Source organism: Rhipicephalus sanguineus, chromosome 5 (assembly GCF_013339695.2).
Source record: "Rhipicephalus sanguineus isolate Rsan-2018 chromosome 5, BIME_Rsan_1.4, whole genome shotgun sequence".
Lineage (NCBI taxonomy): Eukaryota > Metazoa > Arthropoda > Arachnida > Ixodida > Ixodidae > Rhipicephalus > Rhipicephalus sanguineus.
This window is the reverse complement of record NC_051180.1, coordinates 153,894,649-153,913,297: the sequence shown is the minus strand read 5'-3', so window position 1 is coordinate 153,913,297 and position 18,649 is coordinate 153,894,649. Positions and strand designations below refer to the sequence as shown.

The 18,649-nt window shown below is 47.8% G+C and overlaps 1 protein-coding gene across 3 annotated transcripts in view; it reads right to left on the bottom strand.

The window, feature by feature from the left end:
• Positions 1-18,649, bottom strand: part of LOC119394345 (coronin-2B) — a 207,698-nt gene that overhangs the window by 40,739 nt on the left and 148,310 nt on the right. For all 3 annotated transcript variants that reach the window (XM_037661643.2, XM_037661644.2, XM_037661642.2), the window contains 4 exons: positions 9,621-9,737; positions 6,943-7,098; positions 5,180-5,344; positions 2,486-2,605 (listed from right to left, as the gene is read on the bottom strand). In XM_037661643.2, the coding sequence (XP_037517571.1) occupies positions 2,486-2,605; positions 5,180-5,344; positions 6,943-7,098; positions 9,621-9,737 (558 nt within the window). The remainder of the gene's footprint in view (positions 1-2,485; positions 2,606-5,179; positions 5,345-6,942; positions 7,099-9,620; positions 9,738-18,649) is intronic.

The following is an 18,649-nucleotide window of genomic DNA, read 5'->3' as shown; positions in this document are numbered from 1 at the left end:
CTCCTTTTTCTTTCAACTTCTGTGGAGGCCCAACTGATGTGGCAGACAAGGGTGTGCTCCCTTCAAGTCCAGAGTTCCAAATCTGCCTCGTAGACGTTGATATATAAGAACATCTGAAATTTTGTATGCTAAAAAGCTTTGGCGTCCGATTTTTCGGGCTTCCTGCCCAAATTTTAGGTCCAAAACAGCATTAATTGAGCCCCCACCTCTGCCACATCTTTCATCTCCATGTCGGAACCAGCGTTTTCTTGAGTCAGTACATTTGCGACCGTAGCAGAGCTTGAAAGGCAGCTTTGCCGCAATACAGGGGTGTGATGAGGTGAAGCATATTGAAAATCTAGGGACCACTTCTAATTGGACGTTGACTGTGTCTTGGCAAAGTTCGACCCTAACGGAGCTTGAAAGGCAGCTTTGCCCCAATAGAGTGTAATGAGGTGAAGCCTATCAAAAATCTGAAGGGGTCACTTTTAATCGGACGTTGACTGTATTTGTTTTTGGGAAGTTCGAATAGTAAAATTCTAGTGCAAATCGAATCGAATAGCAAGCACTATTAGAAAAATATTCGAAATTTCGAATATTCGCACACCCCTAAATAAAATGGTAGTTCTACGTTTCTTTTAGATTCTTGAAGAAAATATGTTTTTGACATTAGCCTAAATTGCACACAAACTTACAACCCAGCAATGATTTCTTCTGAGTAACAGCCACAAAATACATTAGTTGGAGCTCAAGATGTATCACATCTGCCATGTTTAAGATACTGTATGTTGACAATGACATGAGCAATGCAGGTAATCAAAGAGTTTGTCGCCATTGCACCAACATTTCACTAGTTTTGTTCATGCAGGGGAGGGGAGTGTAGTGTCAGCAACACGGCGCGACTGAGGACAACGAACACACTCAACCCATGCCACACAAGAACCCCCTTTATTCCGGTGACAGTCGTATTTATATATGTCAGAGGTGGCGCCATCTCTTGATGACAGTTGAACATAACTAAAGTCACCTAGTGTCGACCTTCAACACTACAGGGAGGGGGGCTTTGCTCGATCATGAAACTCACCCTAAGTGCAAGTAAGAGAAAATGCTGCATCCGTGTGATGCCACTAGCTCGAATTCTGGTCACAAGTGCAGGCCGCACTTTTGCATTTTAGGCAAGGAAGTGTTGTGCTCCCTGTCAAGCAGTAAAGGGGGATGATGGCACATGCGACATCACACGTCCTTGCCTCGAGTCAGGTGGTTTCGATTGCACTAGGGACATTAGAATCCTTGAAATGGGACTTTCTCTTAAATGAAGCGTTCTCTCCCGATGTGGGAGTTGCCCGCAGTGGCTCCTCCCCCGTAAGGGGGCTTTCCGAGTCGCCCCTCAGGACCACAATAAAGTTCATTGTCTGTCTTGAGTGTAGTTGTTTATATTAGGAAGTTGTAGTGCATGATAATTTATGGCATACCTATTTTACAGAACTCCCAAAAGTTGCGCGTAGTTCGAGATATTCGTCATCGAAGTTCAAGGGCAAAATCGAAACTGATCGCGGAAGGCGTGCAAGAAGTGCGACTGTTCTGCTACGTCAGACCAGAACTACCCATCACAAAGGAGTAACAAAATTGAATGAAGGTGCGCCGCGGCGGTACATTTTCGTGAAAAGCTGCAAGTCATCTAACTTGCGTCTGCGCATCGCCTTGCTTTTGGGTGTAGTGTTTGGTGTTTCTTTTGAACTGCGGACAAGAAAACCGCAATAATCAATCTTTTCTTTGTCTGGGAAACATAAAACTCGGGGGCAGCCACTGGGGTGCATCTTCTTGCACACAGGTGAAATTAGTTCTTCGCGCCTCTTTATAGGTTAAGAAAGAAACAGATAAGCACCACCCATCACACGCAAACATTAAGCTGTCTACTTGTGTATTTCAGAATGCTTGCTGATTTTTCTGACCAGATTCTGGTTCGGCGCGCCTTCATTCAAATTTCGTCACTTACCTGTCACGTGTCGTTCCGGTGCTCTGCCGCACAATCAGTTTCGATTTTACCCTTGAAATTCGATGATGAATATCTCGAACTATGTGCAACTTTCGTGATTTCTAAAAAATGGGTATGCCATAAATTATCATGCATTACAACTTCCTAAGAGAAACAACTGCACTCAAGTCATAATTAAAAAGTTAGTAACGAGTTTTTGTTAATCAGTCGTGTCAACGTCATTCTAGCTGCGGGAAAGTATTTTCGCCTCGACATAGAGTTCATGTTCAAAAAGGACAGGAGCCGCACTGTGATAGAATTTTTATAAAAGATCTGTGTTGTCTAAAAAAACCCTGTATATATATTGCCACACACCGACTATGCCTCACATTTGCCCGTGCCTGACTCAATCGTTTCATAGTTTCTGAAAAGCTGCTTTTTCTTTAGCGAGATATCAAGTTGACGTGAAGGTTTGCTACAGTTCTTGGCAGAGTATTAGTGATCACACTGTGCAATGGAATTGAACCCCACCTGAGACCAGACTGCCCATTGCCTGTCACTGAATCTCGAGAAACCAGTTGTGAAGAGGCGGCCGGTGTCGCCAAGAAAGACCACCTTGGACGCCTTGGACCCCTGGTGACAGACTCCTTCCTGAAAGACGCATCGGCCACACTCAAACACATGTTGTTATAATCTGAGAAATAAAAATGGAAAATCTAATATATAAATGACCTACACAAGGTGTCTAGAAAGTTCATTTGTTGATATGACATTCATTCATTCATTCATTCATTCATTCATTCATTCATTCATTCATTCATTCATTCATTCATTCATTCATTCATTCAGTTATTTATTAGCACATTCACTGCCTAGAGGCATTACAGAAGGAGTGGTACAGGTGAGATGTGCAGTAATAAAAAGGTATCATAATAAGCGTAGTTATAAGATTAATAACAGGAATACTGTTAGCTGGTAGCACATGAAAACAGACAATAAGTGAGAAGATGATCTGAGGTGACTGATTTTTGCAAATCATAACCACGTGGAGTGACAGTGAAGCAAAGGAAAGCACACGGAATCATTGTCTGTTGTCTTCACACAGTTGTGAGGAATGAAAACGGATTGTCTTGAACGGAGGTGAGTGACCCCAACGGCTACCAGATCGTACATAATGTACACCCTCTTTGCAATTATTTCTACACGTGATTCATGCGGTATGGTCATTCTGCCACATCCCTGTCTTATGTCTACCTTAACTGCTAAAACACGGGAAATCATTGGTGGACTGAGCTACAATCTGTGTGTTCCAAACAAAAAGGCAGACATTCAGAAAATGATGGAAGCTTGAAGATTAACAGGAGTGTTTGGGCGAGTTGGTAGTTCATCGTGAAGGAAATTTCAACAGCGTGGGAATAAACACGAATTTACGAAAAGAGAGCCGACACGGACAAGCGCTGACTTTAAACTGATTTTTTATTCAGAAAAGACACATATATGTAGTGAAAAGTTGAAGAGATGAAAAATTCGTGAACACGGGATATCGCTCGAGCCGACATGCAAGTTGCAGCCTTGAAGAAGACAAGTGCGCTTGTCGAAACGTCGGCTCCAGCGACGCCCCATGTTCACGAATCTCTGTGTTGTCACACAGTCCAAGTAGGGCAAAATTGCGGCAGGTGCGAAGGAGTGGTATTAGGTGCACAGCTGATGTGTCAACACAGCTATGTTGTGCTGTGACATTCGTTTTCTTTAGCAAAAGAGTATCATAAATGTGCTTGTGAATGTCACGTTGGAATGCATAGCTCCATTCAGGAATTCAGGCACTGTAGAACGTAGAGGCAAAGTCAAAAGGTGACAGGATGCGGATTTAACTGAAAACTTGAATATCAGCCTTGTTTGTGCACGCAGTCTGCATTTCCACTGCGCTACCTGTACGAGAGTGTGCACCCTATATAACGCTGTCATTTTTAATAGCTGCCCACTAAAACCAGGCTCATATTTGACTTTTTCGTTCAGCCTGTGTGCTATAAGCTTTTGAACCTGCCTGTCCATAAACCACATCTCTCTCCAGGTGTTATCAGCATGCTGCAGGCTTCATGCCCAGTTTGATGAAAGCTTTAGCTGCGTGAAAAAGTTATGCTTATCACACGTACAATGAGAATTTCAGTGCTCATGTTGCTAACCGCATATTTATGAAAATTTTAAATGTTATGTCTTAACATTGCTTTTATTATGTTTCACCAGTTATTAGTGTGAAGTGTAAATAATATGTGTGTGCATATGAAACACAGTGGCTTCGGACACGTAGGTTCTAAACATTGTGTGTATAACGTTAGCGCCATTACTTGCCCAACTGCCACTGTTCCATTGGGCCATCAACTGGCCTTTGGCCATGGGTACAACCAGTCTTGGAAACTTCGTACTTTTACATCAGTTACATCAAATTGAATCGAACATCATCAATGTTATGTGAAACGTTAAAATTTAGGAACACTGGGTCACAATTTCAGTTATGGCCAGATTACTAGTGAATCCTGCTACATACCTACAGCACCATATTCTTGATTGTCATGGGTGCTGCGCCATGAACTGGACCAGAACCAGGAAAGCGAGCAGTGAGGATACACATACATATGTACGGGGTGGTCAAAACTTCCCAGGCCACTATCCCACGTATTCCATGGTAGCGTGGCCTGGGAACTTTTGAACACCCCTGTAGGCCATGTGTATTTAGGCTGTTGCTAAATATGCAATGCTTTACGATAGTTGGTACCACACGACTACCATAAGATCATGATGAACACCACACAATGTGCTAGGGGCACTGTGATATTCACAGTGCAACAGTCGGGCTGCAATCGTAGGAATATGCAACTTCACGAGCGACTGCACACTGCATATCTGCTCCCACTGTGGTGGCTCAATGGTGATGTCATCGCAGGGCGAAGCACAAGGTTGTTGGTTTGCTTATGAGTCAGCCATGGGGGCCGAAATTGTGCCAAAATCCAAAACCACTCATGCACCACTTGCAAGTGCACCTTCAAGAACCCTGAATTATCAAAACTAATGGGGTTACCTCCACTAGACTGCATCATCCCTGATAACGCAAAGTGCAGTCTGCAGCTGCTGTGCCCCCAACCGGCACAGCGCATGATTCGGGTAAATAATGTATGACATTAAAGGAAATGAAAAATGAGAGGAGAATATATCCTCTAGGGGGCTTACCCGAATAACGCTGCTTGCCCTGGGGTCAATGATTCGCAGTTTCTTGTCCTTGCAGGTCGTCGCCAGCAGGCTGCCGTCGCGGTTGAATGACATGGAGTGGATTGAGTCAGGGTGGCAGTCAATGGTGCGCACCACTTCACCGTGGCTCACATCCCACACCAGGATCTGCACAGCAATGACGTAGCAAAGTAATTGTTGTAAAACAGTCATGCTACTGCTGTCCAACAGGCGGCAGAGAATTGCAGTGTATGCAGGTAAACCGGACATTTGCCATTTACCAAAGCACGCATTGCAGATAACGCTTACATGTTCTAATATTCTAAACGTTCATACGTCGTAGCGCACAACCACGTGGGTGGTGTGAAAATGAGGCCCGCATGTCTTTGTTAAACACTTCGCATCGTTGCTTAGGCATTATGTCTTCCTCATTCCTGATTGACTGAACCGTGCAGTTCACAATAGGCTCTATGTGCCATGTACGTACGTGGCCCGGTAAGCCGAGGTTGAGTTTGAGAAATAATGGAAAAGGAATACCTTTCCAAACAACTTCTTGCTCTAGTCGTATGTGTACGAAGTTGGCACGTACACTTGGCACAGAAGGAACAACATTTGCTACTGCACTGGGGAACCTTGGCTTCTTTTTTTTTTCCTGCTAGAATGCTCTGAATACAACTAGTGATTCAGATTCACGCTTTGCACATTCACATAATAAGCACAGCTCAGCTCTTCACATACTTGCAAGTTAAGTAAACGTGGTCCCCGCAGCGCAACTGAACCACGTTGGCTTCTCTGCACAATGACTAACTGAGAGGCGAAGCAAACTTTACAAGCTCTGCCCAGGAAGTTTGGGGTTACTAACTTTTGTGCCAGCCAATAATTGGAGCCGATAATACTGCGCACACACATCTAACGGAATGCCTTCTGAGAGATCAGCCGTAAATACATCTAACCTGTCTCCATTGCTTGTGCTATGTTCGTTTGAGTGAGGCGGTGCTGACTGCATTTGGTGCTCTTTCTACCGAGGCGGCGTACTCGCGCGAAATGGGTAGAGGCGAAACTCATATAGTTTTTACCTGGAAACAATGGCAGCAAAAACCCATTTTGTAATTCGTCTTAGTGCCCCCCCCCCCCGTCCCTCCTCCTCCTCAAGTAGAAAAGCCCTGGTGCCCGCCAAGAGCAAAGTGCCTTTAAAGATGGCTTTTCCTCACAAGGAACGTTAACGTGGAGAAGCAAACATTACAAAATGCTTATCAGCGAGCTGCGCATGCGCACACGGACAGTTAAATGTGAAAATGAGTAAATTTCAATACAACTGAAATAACAATAATAATAATAATAACGATGATGATGACGCTGATGATGATGTGCAAGTGCGTATGAAATAGTTCAAACAGAAGTGGTGACGAGGCCAGTAAATTGCTGGGCATACTGCTCCAGGTTATTACAGCGACAGATTAAGAAACAAATCTTTAAAAGTGGAAAAAAAAAAATGTCACAACCACTACATATTCATACAACGAAGGAGCAACCACACAGACAACTACTGCCACGGAATGTTTATACGAAGATAAGCTCACTCGGACCACAGGTGCCGTAAGGAAGTAAGACGGCTAACACGCCAGTGCTGTAAAATGCAAGGTGAATGGCGTAAAAGAAATCTCGTAGCGTTTTTCTAGTCGAAATAGCGTACTGCACAGAACACGTCGGCGCCTACAAAGGCTACATGTACAGCCAGTAGAAGAGATAGTATAGTGTATCTGTACCAAGTGGTCGAATCCTGCGCTGAGCAGGATGTTCTCGGCTGTGGGGTGCCACTCGACGTATCCGACGCGCCTCCGATGTCCCCGCAGGTCCACCAGCGGATCCACCAGGCTCGAGTTGCGAGGAAGGCCTTCCTCGGGAATGTACCAGATCTTCACCTGCGTTTACAGCACGGTGCTTGTTAATTGCGGGTGACGCACACGAGATATAAGGGCCCTTGTAAGAAGAAAAAAAAAAGCAGGAGTCTATAGTCCCGTTTTTTTGCTTTTTTTTTAATCCGGAGTACTTCTTGGAGCATTGCGCGACACATCTACTCGTAGTCACAACGCATTATTTTGCAGGGAGGCTGCTCGATGTGTACACAACGAGAAAATAGGTTTCTTGCGCTGTCTTATATTTCGTAGCATTTAAAGCTTCTATTATGGACGGCAATCGCGGCCACCCCTCTAACCTTTATTGAAACAGGAACATTTATCTACTTGTATTTATCGATTATTTTTAGATGTGAAGCATCTCTTGCTCGGGTCTATGTCCCGCGGCGTCGTCGGCGTCCGCACTCACACTGCGCATGCGCAACCCTCCTCCTTCCCTCACTCCAACAACTGCGCGTTACTCTCTCCACCTCTCCCAGCACCTGCTTGCGCTTCTCCTGCGTTCTCGCTTCTGCTCTCGCGGCGCATGCGCTACTCTCCTCCTCTAGTCTCCTCTCCTTCAAGTGTGAATATAAAGCGGGTAGAGCGCTGCGCGCGTTCAGTTCAGCGCTTGCTTCGGTTCACTCCGCTTGACTCCGTTGATGCTTCCGATGAAGTGTGATGGTCCGATGTAGTGTAATGCGGGCTCGACATGCCGAAATTCTCTCCTGCGCAACGCCGCGACGAGCGCCAGCGCATGCGTGTCCCCTCCCCCTCTCTCTCCTCTCCTACGCTTCCCTCCTCTCGCGCGCCTGTCGACCGCGTTCCCCCGCTCGCCCTGTGAGAATTAACGGCCAGCCTAGAGGGAAGACACGACGCGCGAAGCGTTCCTCTTCGCGTTCCACGACGCGATGTCGGTAGCATGCCCGAGGTCGGTAGCATGCCCAACAAACGCCAACGGAACGCGATCGTGCATGTGCTCCGGCTTCGCATCGCCTTATGGTCCCCTTTAGCGGGAGATGGTGTAATTTTTTTGCATACAGTTGCGCTTTAAAATATACTCGTATGCACAGGAGAATAGCGCGTGCCTTAATTTAAATGACCACAGCTATACTGTGAACTAGAGCACTGTACGGGCCGGATTTTACGGCCCGGGCCCGCTTTATGAAGCCCGAGCCCAGCCCGGGCCCGTGGTTCCAAGCGCGGGCCCGACCCGGGCCCGGGCGTACATGACCGTACCCAGCCCGGCCCGGGCCCGGGCGTACTTGACCGTACCCAGCCCGAGCCCGGCCCGGGCCCGGGCGTTCATTACTAAACTAATCCAGGGCGCGCTTGTTCATGACCAGGCCCGACCCGGGCCCGCTAGAGGATATTAGTTGTTGATGATGATTTCGCTTTGTAGCGGGCGATCGGAGAGAAAATCCGGTGCGTACGGTGCGTACATGCATCGTAATGTTGCTTTGCCCGCGGTGGTAGCTCAGCGGTTAAGCTGTTTCGCTATTAAGTCCTAGGACGCGGGTGGGATTCCCGCGGCCACGGCGGCCGCAATTTGATGGGGCGAAATGCAAGAACACCCGTGTATATACTTATCTTCGGGTGCGCGTTAGAGAACTCGAGGTGGTCGAAATTGATCCGGTGCCACTACGGCGTTCCTCGTAATCATATCGTGGTTTTGGCACGTAATACCAAGGAATATAAATGAAATGAACCGTATGTGTCAATCTCGAATAAAAGACCGAAATATTTATTCCTCCCATGGGAGCAACCGTGATCTGGCCCATTGTTAGTGCTGTTAATATATATACGTGATCTGGCGTGTTTAAAGGAAACCCACCACGATGTACTTGTTACTTTGACAAAGTCTGGTGCAGCAGACGAAACGTTAGTGAAAATATACAATACCAATCTATATCTATACTGGTGAAAAAAAAATAGCACTTCAACTGTTCTTCTATTTTTATTGCTAAGCTTTGCTAAGAGCCAGCTCTTTGCACGTGTCACTTCAGCTTGGCACAGTACACCTTAGACCATGCAATGCATAACGTTCGCGTGTGCTCGAAGGCCCGACTTAGCCTTTTAATGAGCGGGTCCGAGTCCGGCTCAGCCCGCAGCCTGAAGCCCGGCCCAGGCCCGTGGCTTCGAGCCCGGGCCCGGCCCGGGCCCGCACTTTCAAGCCCGAGCCCAGCCCGGGCCCGCCGGAAAACGCTTCGGACGGCCCGGCCCGGGCTTTCGGGCCGGCCCGGGCCCGTGCAGTGCTCTACTGTGAACAGTGTTGCGATGCGGCCAAAAAATCCGTCGATATAGGCGCCACGTACCACCGATGTCAGCGCGAATGTATGTTTTGTGGCGACTGTGGTCGGCTGACGTTTCATTGTCTTACAGCGAAAGCCGCATAACTTGTTTAGGCAGACGCTTAAAATATACGTAAATCTGTAGGCGCATATATGGCTATACTCATTTGTATGTATATATTTCCTAATTTAACGAAGTGCAAGTGAAAGGCACGCTAGAATAAAAAGGAAATAAATCCTGTCACTCCTGTCACTCACAGTGCAGTCGTCCGAGCAGGAAGCGATGACGTTGTCGTTGAAGGGGTTCCATTTCAGGTCGAGCACGGGTCCTTTGTGGCCCGCTACCTTGCCGGCAGATACCTCGACCCTGCCAGTCTGTGCTCGTTCCGGGAGAAAAAATAAATAGAAGAAGCGAACAAAGACAGCAATCGTTCCATTTATAACATTTTCTTCACAATCTACAATCTCAGTACCTTTGTTTCATTGCACACCCTTTTTTAGTCTTTATCATTTATTTTCCAAACCAATGTATCGGCCGATTCATGCACCGGTTCACCAAGGTGTGTCGCGCCAGGACAGTGAGAAATCAACAAACCAACTTGCACTATTGTAAGACCGGTGCCTAAGCACTCGTTTTACAAACAATTGAAACAGTCGCTCAGTGGAGCCCTACAACAGCAGCTCGCCCTAGCGACTCCTTACAAGTTTACCTGCCATAGTGCGACGTCCATAGCTCGGCACACTCACTCATGAGTGCACTCACTCACACTCACTCACACTCATTTGAATGTTGTGAGTGTGAACGTGAGTGAGCACTCATGAGTGTGAGTGGACGTGAGTGTGAACGTGAGTGAGCGCTCATGAGTGTGAGTGGACGTGAGTGTGAACGTGAGTGAGCACTCATGAGTGTGAGTAGTCGTGAGTGTGAACGTGAGTGAGCGGTCATGAGTGTGAGTGGACGTGAGTGTGAACGTGAATGAGCACTCATGAGTGTGAGTAGTCGTGAGTATGAACGTGAGTGAGTGCTCATGAGTGTGAATGGACGTGAGTGTGAACGTGAGTGAGCACTCATGAGGGTGAGTAGGCGTGAGTGTGAACGTGAGTGAGTACTCATGAGTGCGAGTAGATGTGAGTATGAACGTGAGTGAGGGCTCATGAGGGTGAGTGGACGTGAGTGTGAACGTGAGTGAGCACTCATGGGGGCGAGTAAGCGTGAGTGTGAACGTGAGTGAGTACTCATGAGTGTGAGTAGATGTGAGTATGAACGTGAGTGAGTGCTCATGAGTGTGAGTGGACGTGAGTGTGAACGTGAGTGAGCACTCAGGAGGGTGAGTAGGCGTGAGTGTCAACGTGAGTGAGTACTTGTGAGTGTGAGTAGATGTGAGTATGAACGTGAGTGAGTGCTCATGAGTGTGAGTGGACGTGAGTGAGTACTCATGAGTGTGAGTAGATGTGAGTATGAACGTGAGTGAGTGCTCATGAGTGTGAGTGGACGTGAGTGAGTACTCATGAGTGTGAGTAGGAATGAGTATGAACGTGAGTGCTCATGAGTGTGAGTGGACGTGAGTGTGAACGTCAGTGAGCACTCATGAGGGTGAGTAGGCGTGAGTATGAACGTGAGTGAGTGCTCATGAGTGTAAGTAGTCGTGAGTTTGAACGTGAGTGAGCACTCATGAGGGTACTATTAGTGTGAGTCAGTACACTCTAAGAAAAAGAAGAGTCAAAAGAGGGTCACGGCCGCGTGACTCTCTTCAGGTGTCCATTTGATCCCTTTTGGAAGGTAGATGAGAGAAAGAGAGCATTTGGGCTGGAGTCACGGGACTCTCCTAAAGCGCGTTTCGATTGGCTTCCGCGATGAAGGCGCCGTCGTATGCGCCATACGTATCGCGCGTTTGCCGTTCGGCGCCGTTCTGGCGCGGTGGCTCGCCTCCCTCGCCGACGGAGCCAGCCGGGCTGGCGCCGCGCCTCGGCCTTCTCTCTCAGTCTGCTCGGTCTCTTGGAATGCGTTGTGCGTTGCGTCGGTTGCGCGGGTTGCGGCAGTTGCCTGTCGTGCAGTTTTGTGTTCGATCAAAAATGCGCATCTTCGGTGGCGTTGACGCCAGGCTCCGCGTGCTCGAAGTCACGCTAGGAGGGCGGATTCATGGAGCGGCGGACACGAACAACGTGCGCCCGTTAACGGTGAGTGTACTGCTTTCGTAGGTACTAATTATACAGCTTTAGCTGGGCGTCTGCAGCAGCTCTGCGGAAGTTATTTGCCAGCCTTTCCAACAGCAGCCTGCGTCCGCGGGGCTGTTGGGGATGCCGTTATGCGCGTTGCTGTACAAGCTCCCATAAAATGAGCGATGCAAACAATTATCAAGGGTCATTTTTTGCTGATCGCACATTGTGTCTACACTGCTGAAGGTGCAAGGTGTCGTTTGTAGATGTGCTTTAGTCTATTTCATAACAACATTTCTATCAACCTTGAGTGTGCAGCGTGCTTCCGCGCGTGGGAACGTGAAAAAAAAGCGCGTCTACAGAACGCTTAGACGCACTATATATTATGGTTTTTCTTGGCTTAAAGACGCTAGTTTGGGGTGCAGATATAGTAGGATGCTTCCAGCACGTACGCGTTGATCACTTAAGTTGGACACGCCTCGCCGGTAAGGTGAAAAAGCGAGAGACTTTCGACGGCGCGCGTTGTTGCGGTCGCCGCCGTGCACTTTTTTCCTTGGTTTCTGTTTGCTGTTTTCGTGGTTCGCCAACATCTGCGATGACGCTATAACAGAATCAAGTGAGTTTACGTGATTGTGGGAGTTATGTGCGCCAATTCTAGCATATAGACGTCAGACTCTGGAGTTTCCAAGATGTGTGGCGCCACCTGTCAGAGAAGTATTGAGTAGTGCATAGACCGACTCTCTCGCATAGTTTGCTATGGGACCAGGTGCAACTAGCGAGTGCGAAACAACGATTGAGCTTAATATCGCGTGTGTTTGCGCATTTAGCACTCAGAGCGAGAGCTGTGAATTGCTCTTCGCTAGTCGGACGCGCCACCGAACCGTCGTGAAGTGCTCGCTGGATAATTCGCCTGAACGACGGCGAAAACAGCAGCAGACGAGAGCCCTCCGCACGCTACGAAGAAACTCCGCAAAAGACGCACTGTTGCGTTGTGCATTGCCACGGACGTAAAAGACTGAATAACAACGTTCAGTTTTACCGATTTCCATAGTTGTCGTACGAAGAAAGGCGAGAGCGCTGGATACAGGCCGTTGCGAGCGTGTTCGGTAAGCGAAGTACCCGCGTTCTACACAGCCGGAGGCATGAATGTGTGGCTCTGCTGTTGTTTTGCGTAGCCCTGATGCAAAACCGTGGTAACCTTGACTATGAAGCTCAGCAGAGGCTCTGACCGCGGTGCTTGTCGTGTAACACGAAGTGAGCAGCTAGAGGCAGTCTGAAGATGCGCGATACGCACACCGCGACGAGTTGGTCGTCACAACACAGCATCGCGGACGTATGTACGTTTTGAAGGCTCAGAGTTCTGGTTCTAACTAGCTAACACCTCGTGCGTCATGTATACAAGTAAATCGCAGAATGTTGGTCGTGACCCCCTTCAGGTTTGTTTCGCCCGTGTCCTCCGCGGTTGCCGTAGCTATCTCGGAGGCCACGGTTTTGCCTTTGGTTGTACCCCGCGAAAGTGGACACGCACGTATCCCCATTTGCAGTACATACAAACGGAAGACGACCATCAAGAGACCATTTGAGGATGCGTAATAAAACACTCCAATGCACAGGAAGCGAGAGATGAATTAAGGGAGAATGCAACTGAAAAGGCGAAAATCGCCGGAGCCATTCGCCCCTGATGAACCGAGTTTTGTACCACTGATCGTAAGATGCATAGCTAAGTAAATTGATCGTGTATGTAGGTACTATCGCTGTGGCATACGTATATACCCGACTTTAACGCATTTAGGCTCTAGAGAATGGATGTCGGAGGGCTTGCCTCGAACTCAATGTCGTGTGATGCTCGCTTGTACTTGCGAGTTGCAGCGCGCGGGAATAACTAAAACTTACTTTGTTGTACTCGCAGTTCGCTTTGATCAGCTTCCTTTGTTTCTGAAGCGTGGATTGGCGGAAGAAGCTTTCCAGGTCCTTGATTTTCAGGAAACCGCGCCTCGACAACAACGAAAGAGGAGGGTTATATTGCGGCCTACGCACATTCGCTTGCGGGTGGCTCTCTTTGCACTACCCAGTTAGGGCCAGGGCTACGATGAGGGCGCTGGTGGCGGTGTTTTTCGCAGCGCCGCCTGGGCAGAGTCTGACGTCTATGACATGTCTGATCTCGACGTAGACGGCGTCCGCGCGCGCTGCGTGTCGTTTGGGTGCTCGTACTCGAATGTGTTTGCTGAGTAATTAAAGGGGCCCTGCAACACGTTTTGAGCAGGGTCAAAAAGCGCTGCCAATCGGTAGTCGAGGCTCCCGAGAACACGCGAGCCAAATATTATAGTGAAGCGAGCGGCCTAGAATTTGCAATAAATTCTCAAAGTCAGCTGAAAATCGCTCCCTCTTCTCTCGACAAATGATGTATTAGTCCGCAATATATGACACGATTGTCGGCAGTTCCACCATTGGCTGATGTTATAATCACGATAACACCCTCATTATTACCTTCGTTGTTAATTTTGAGTTCAATAAATAGATAATATGTATGTTTATATTGTGTTACGCCGTTAAAACACCGAACAAACATTAATATTAGCACTTCCGGTCTCATCGACTGCTCGTCTGCTCGCAACCCGCAACCCGGTTAATTCGGACGATCCTCGGAGCGCACCAAGCAAGGTTTGACCGAGGTTTGACTCGGAGTTCGACTCACAGGAGGAAAAACGGCATTCGCGAAAGACTCAAACGGCTGCGGTCCTTCATAAAGGCGTGGTCGCCGTCCACGATCTAGCCATAATCACGTTGTTGGCGACAAAGACTTCGACGGCTGCGGCCCACTTGCTTTGTCTTCACTTTTGCTCGGCGCACGCGAACTGCGTGGGTGATATATCTATGATCGCGTCCATAGCGCCAGCGGCGCCTGCGGGTCAAAGCTGCGACAAGCAGTAGTTTCGTTTTCGCCGCGCCGCTTCAGAACTGTGTAGTAGCCATTCATTATTGTGCATTAGCGAGCCAGCTTTATTCAGCAGCGGATGCTGTGCCGAGCAGTTTCGTTTCGACTGTGGGCGCAGGCCGCGCACGCGCCTTCAGAACTGCGTGGTCGCTATGATCGTGTCTTAATTTAGCGACCGCACTTTCGTCCACAGCGGATGCGGCACTCAGTAGCCTCGTTTTGACTTCGGGCAATGCGCGCGCAATGTCACGCAACTCGAACATAGTGGAAGCTGTTGAAGGTGACGAGATTCAGCCGCAGTGCGTATGCTGGTATAAAATTCGGTTGCGACATTACGATGAACGAACGATCATTGGTCGATCATTTTTCCGGCGCAGAAGTTATCTTCACGTGCGCGTGGTGGCGGTGGCGGTACGTAATAATGGAGGGGGCCAGATCACGTTTAGTGTTAAGACACGGCTGTCTTGAGCCGCGGTCACATTGGGAACGGAGTTGCGAATGAAGAAATTTGCGGCATTTGCATTGCTTTATGCCAGATATGAACCATGAATTTAAGTGGTCATCAAGAAAATGCGAATGCATTGATGTAATAGACACTTGTTTATTGTTTCCTTGATACTTTCGATAATTCGCATTCGGTTAATTCCAACAATTTTCCGCGGTCCCGACGTCCCATATGACATCCCCTGAGCAATATATGGGTAGGGGGCCCTTTGTCAGGGAGTTGCATCTGCCTTCAGCCCCTTCATCCCAGACAATGTCTGTCTGAATAAAGTTCAAATTAAAAAAAATATATTAATACATATACATAGCACATTTCCCTTGAACCAGTGTTAACATCCGCGGTTTGTCCCTGAGACTATCCATTACAAATTATCCATTATCCATAGGTTTGTCCCCGAGATTATCCATTACAAACTTACAAATCTGCACGTTCGGATATAACGAGAACATATGAGAGATGATCATCTTAGATGCGAATGCATACAAAACTTTTGTCCAGTGTGACAGAGAGATGTGAATGAGACCCGGCGAGGTTGAGTAGGTGTGAGTGGTCATTATCGAAGATGGGAGCTATTGGACGTGTAAACGCGAGTATCCGTGAACGGGAGTGTACTTCAATATGGACATCAGGGGCCGCATGTGAGTGTGAGTAGAGCGGAAAGCTTGACATGTTCAGTTCATGAGTAGACTCATTTCAAAGGCGTGAGTGTGAGCATGAGTGAGTGACGAGGGATGTGAGAAGGCATGAGTATGAAGGCAACATACGAGTGTAATACGTGTGAGTATGAATGTGAGTGAGTACCCATGGGAGTGAGTAGACATGAGTGAGTACAAATGGCTGTGAGTAGGTATGAGTATGAACGTGAGCACCGGTGTGAGTAGGTGTCAGTCAGTACTTACCAGTGTGAATGGGTCGGTGAGTACCGATGGGTATGAGCAGGTATGAGTATAAACGTGAGCGAGTGCCCATAAGTGTGAGTACCCTTGAGTGTGAACGTGAGTACTTATGAACGTAAGTGGGCGTGAGTATGAACGTGAGTGAGCGCCTATGAGTAGGAGTAGGTGTGAGTATGAATGTGATTGAGTACGTATGACTGTTAGTAGGCGTGATTATGAACGTGAGTGAGTGCCTGTAAGTGTGAATATGAACTTGAGTGAGTGTCTATGAGTGTAAGTAAGCGTGAGCATGAACGTGAGTGAGTGCGTATGAATGTGAGTAGGCGTGAGTATGAACGTGAGTGAGTGTCTGTAAGTGTGAGTATGAATGTGAGTGAGTGCCTGTGAGTGTGAGTAGGCGTGAGTATGAACGTGAGTGCCTATGAGTGTGAGTAGGCGTGAGTATGAACGTGAGTGAGTGCCTGTAAGTGTGAGTATGAATGTGAGTGAGTGCCTGTGAGTGTGAGGAGGCGTGAATATGAACGTGAGTGAGTGCCTATGAGTGTGAGTAGGCGTGAGTATGAACGTGAATGAGTGTCTATGAGTGTGAGTAGGCGTGAGTATGAACGTGAATGAGTGCCTATGAGTGTGAGTAGGCGTGAGTATGAACGTGAGTGAGTGTCTATGAGTGTGAGTAGGTGTGAGTATGAACGTGAGTGAATGGCTATGAGTGTGAGTAGGTGTGAGTATGAACGTGAGTGAATGCTTACGAGTGTGAGTAGGTGTGAGTATTGTCACGTGGTCGTGACGTCGACGAAGAAAGCAGTCGGCGTTTGCAGAATGAAACTGTTTATTTGGCCGAACTTGTGGCCGGGAAAATGAGAACTAGAACTACAGCATACACGCTGTACAATGATAGCGGCGAACAGGGCGTCGTCCGTCGATCAACTGACAAGCGGTCAAGTGCGTCGGTTTTTATACAGGTGCTATGGAACTTTCCAGCGATATCGCTGGTGGCGGCGTTATCTCTCGATAAAGCTGGAACATTCGCGTGCGGCGCGAAATCTTGACAAAACGATCTACTACAATCGAGAAGTCTCTCGAACACTGCTTCGCGGGCAGCGTCGAGCGTTGATAACCGCCCTTGCGGGTCAAACCCAAAAAACATCAAAATAGGACAAGAAGTGGGCGTGGCAGTATGAACGTGAGTGAGTGCCTATGAGTGTGAGTAGGCGTGAGTATGAAGGTGAGTGAGTGTCTATGAGTGTGAGTAGGCGTGAGTATGAACGTGAGTGAGTGCCTATGGGTGTGAGTGGGCGTGAGTATGAACGTGAGTGAGAGCCTATGAGTGTGAGTAGGCGTGAGTATGAACGCGAGTGGGTGCCTATATGTGTGAGTAAGTGTGAGTATGAACGTGAGTGAGTGCCTATGAGTGTGAGTAGCCGTGAGTATGAACGTGAGTGAGTGCCTATGAGTGTGAGTGGGCGTGAGTATGAACGCGAGTGAGTGCCTATATGCGTGAGTAGGTGTGAGTATGAACGTGAGTGAGTGCCTATGAGTGTGAGTAGGCGTGAGTATGAACGTGAGTGAGTGCGAAGGCTGAAAAAATTGGGGTGAGTGAGTGTGAGTGAGTATTCTCTTGCAGTGCCGACCTATGGCGACGTCTCACGTGAGTAGGAACCTAAAAAAATGTCAGTTTCTTTTGTTACTTATTTTACTTTATAGGCGGATTAAAAAGACATCGGGAGCCGGTTTGTTTCTGTAGACCAAGAGCGAAGAGGCCACTTAGCCAGCGAAGATATATAGACCCGACGCTTTGTTCAGAACAAGGATGTCGTTCAGAGAAGAGTACAGAACAGTGGCTTCGCAGGGAGTTCCTTTTTGCGCTCACACCGTGGCTGCAATTTATAAGATTAGATATCAACGGGGTTTGGATCGAGTCCTCGGTGTCGCTACATATGGTGCATCCGCGTACCACACCAAAGAACTTACGTGCCTCTGCAGCATTATCGCTAGACATATGTATGGGCACCTTGCCGAGAAACATATGTGCGGCCAAAGCACGCAGTCTCTGTGATGAGACGTACAGCACTGGACAATTGAAATACAAACAAGTTAGGGCTACGTAGAACACAATCTTTTGTTTTTGTTTTGTCTTGTCGGCACGGTTTCGCCTTGTACACTTAGTGTGGGGTCCGAGCTATCGTTTGCATACCGCGTAATTACGGATGGGAAATTGTGCCCTCGAGATATATCTCTTGCGGAAGCTGTTCCATTTTGAAAGCGCTTGTTTGTGCTTCATTTGCCCATGACTGTATGCCAGTAAGTTATATACACATATTGCAGCTGAACAGACTTGGCAATAATGAAGCTACATTGCTTCTTGATGCGACGAGTAATGTAATGAAGTAGTTTTGTGGGCTGGTAATTCATTAATGTAATTACTTTAAGCGAGTGATTTCAGAAATTTACTCATTACTTTCTCAATTAGAATAACAGAGAGCTGAGCTAGTTGGTACGTATTCATTCTAAAAAGAGACAGGGCGTGCAAACACGGACACAAGAAAGAGATCAGGACACCACAAACGCCGACTAACAACTGAAGAGACGCACAACGGCTGAAAAGAAAGAAGGCACGAAAACTTATCTGCGCATGCCCATGCAACCGGCGAACCTATCAATCCGGCACGCGTGGCGGTCTACGTGGAAGATAACTGTTAAGGCATTTGATTTCATCTTTATGCAAGCTAATCGACGGTTGGCTCACGCATGCGCTACCACTATTCTCGATATGCCATGCTTCAATCATCAGACG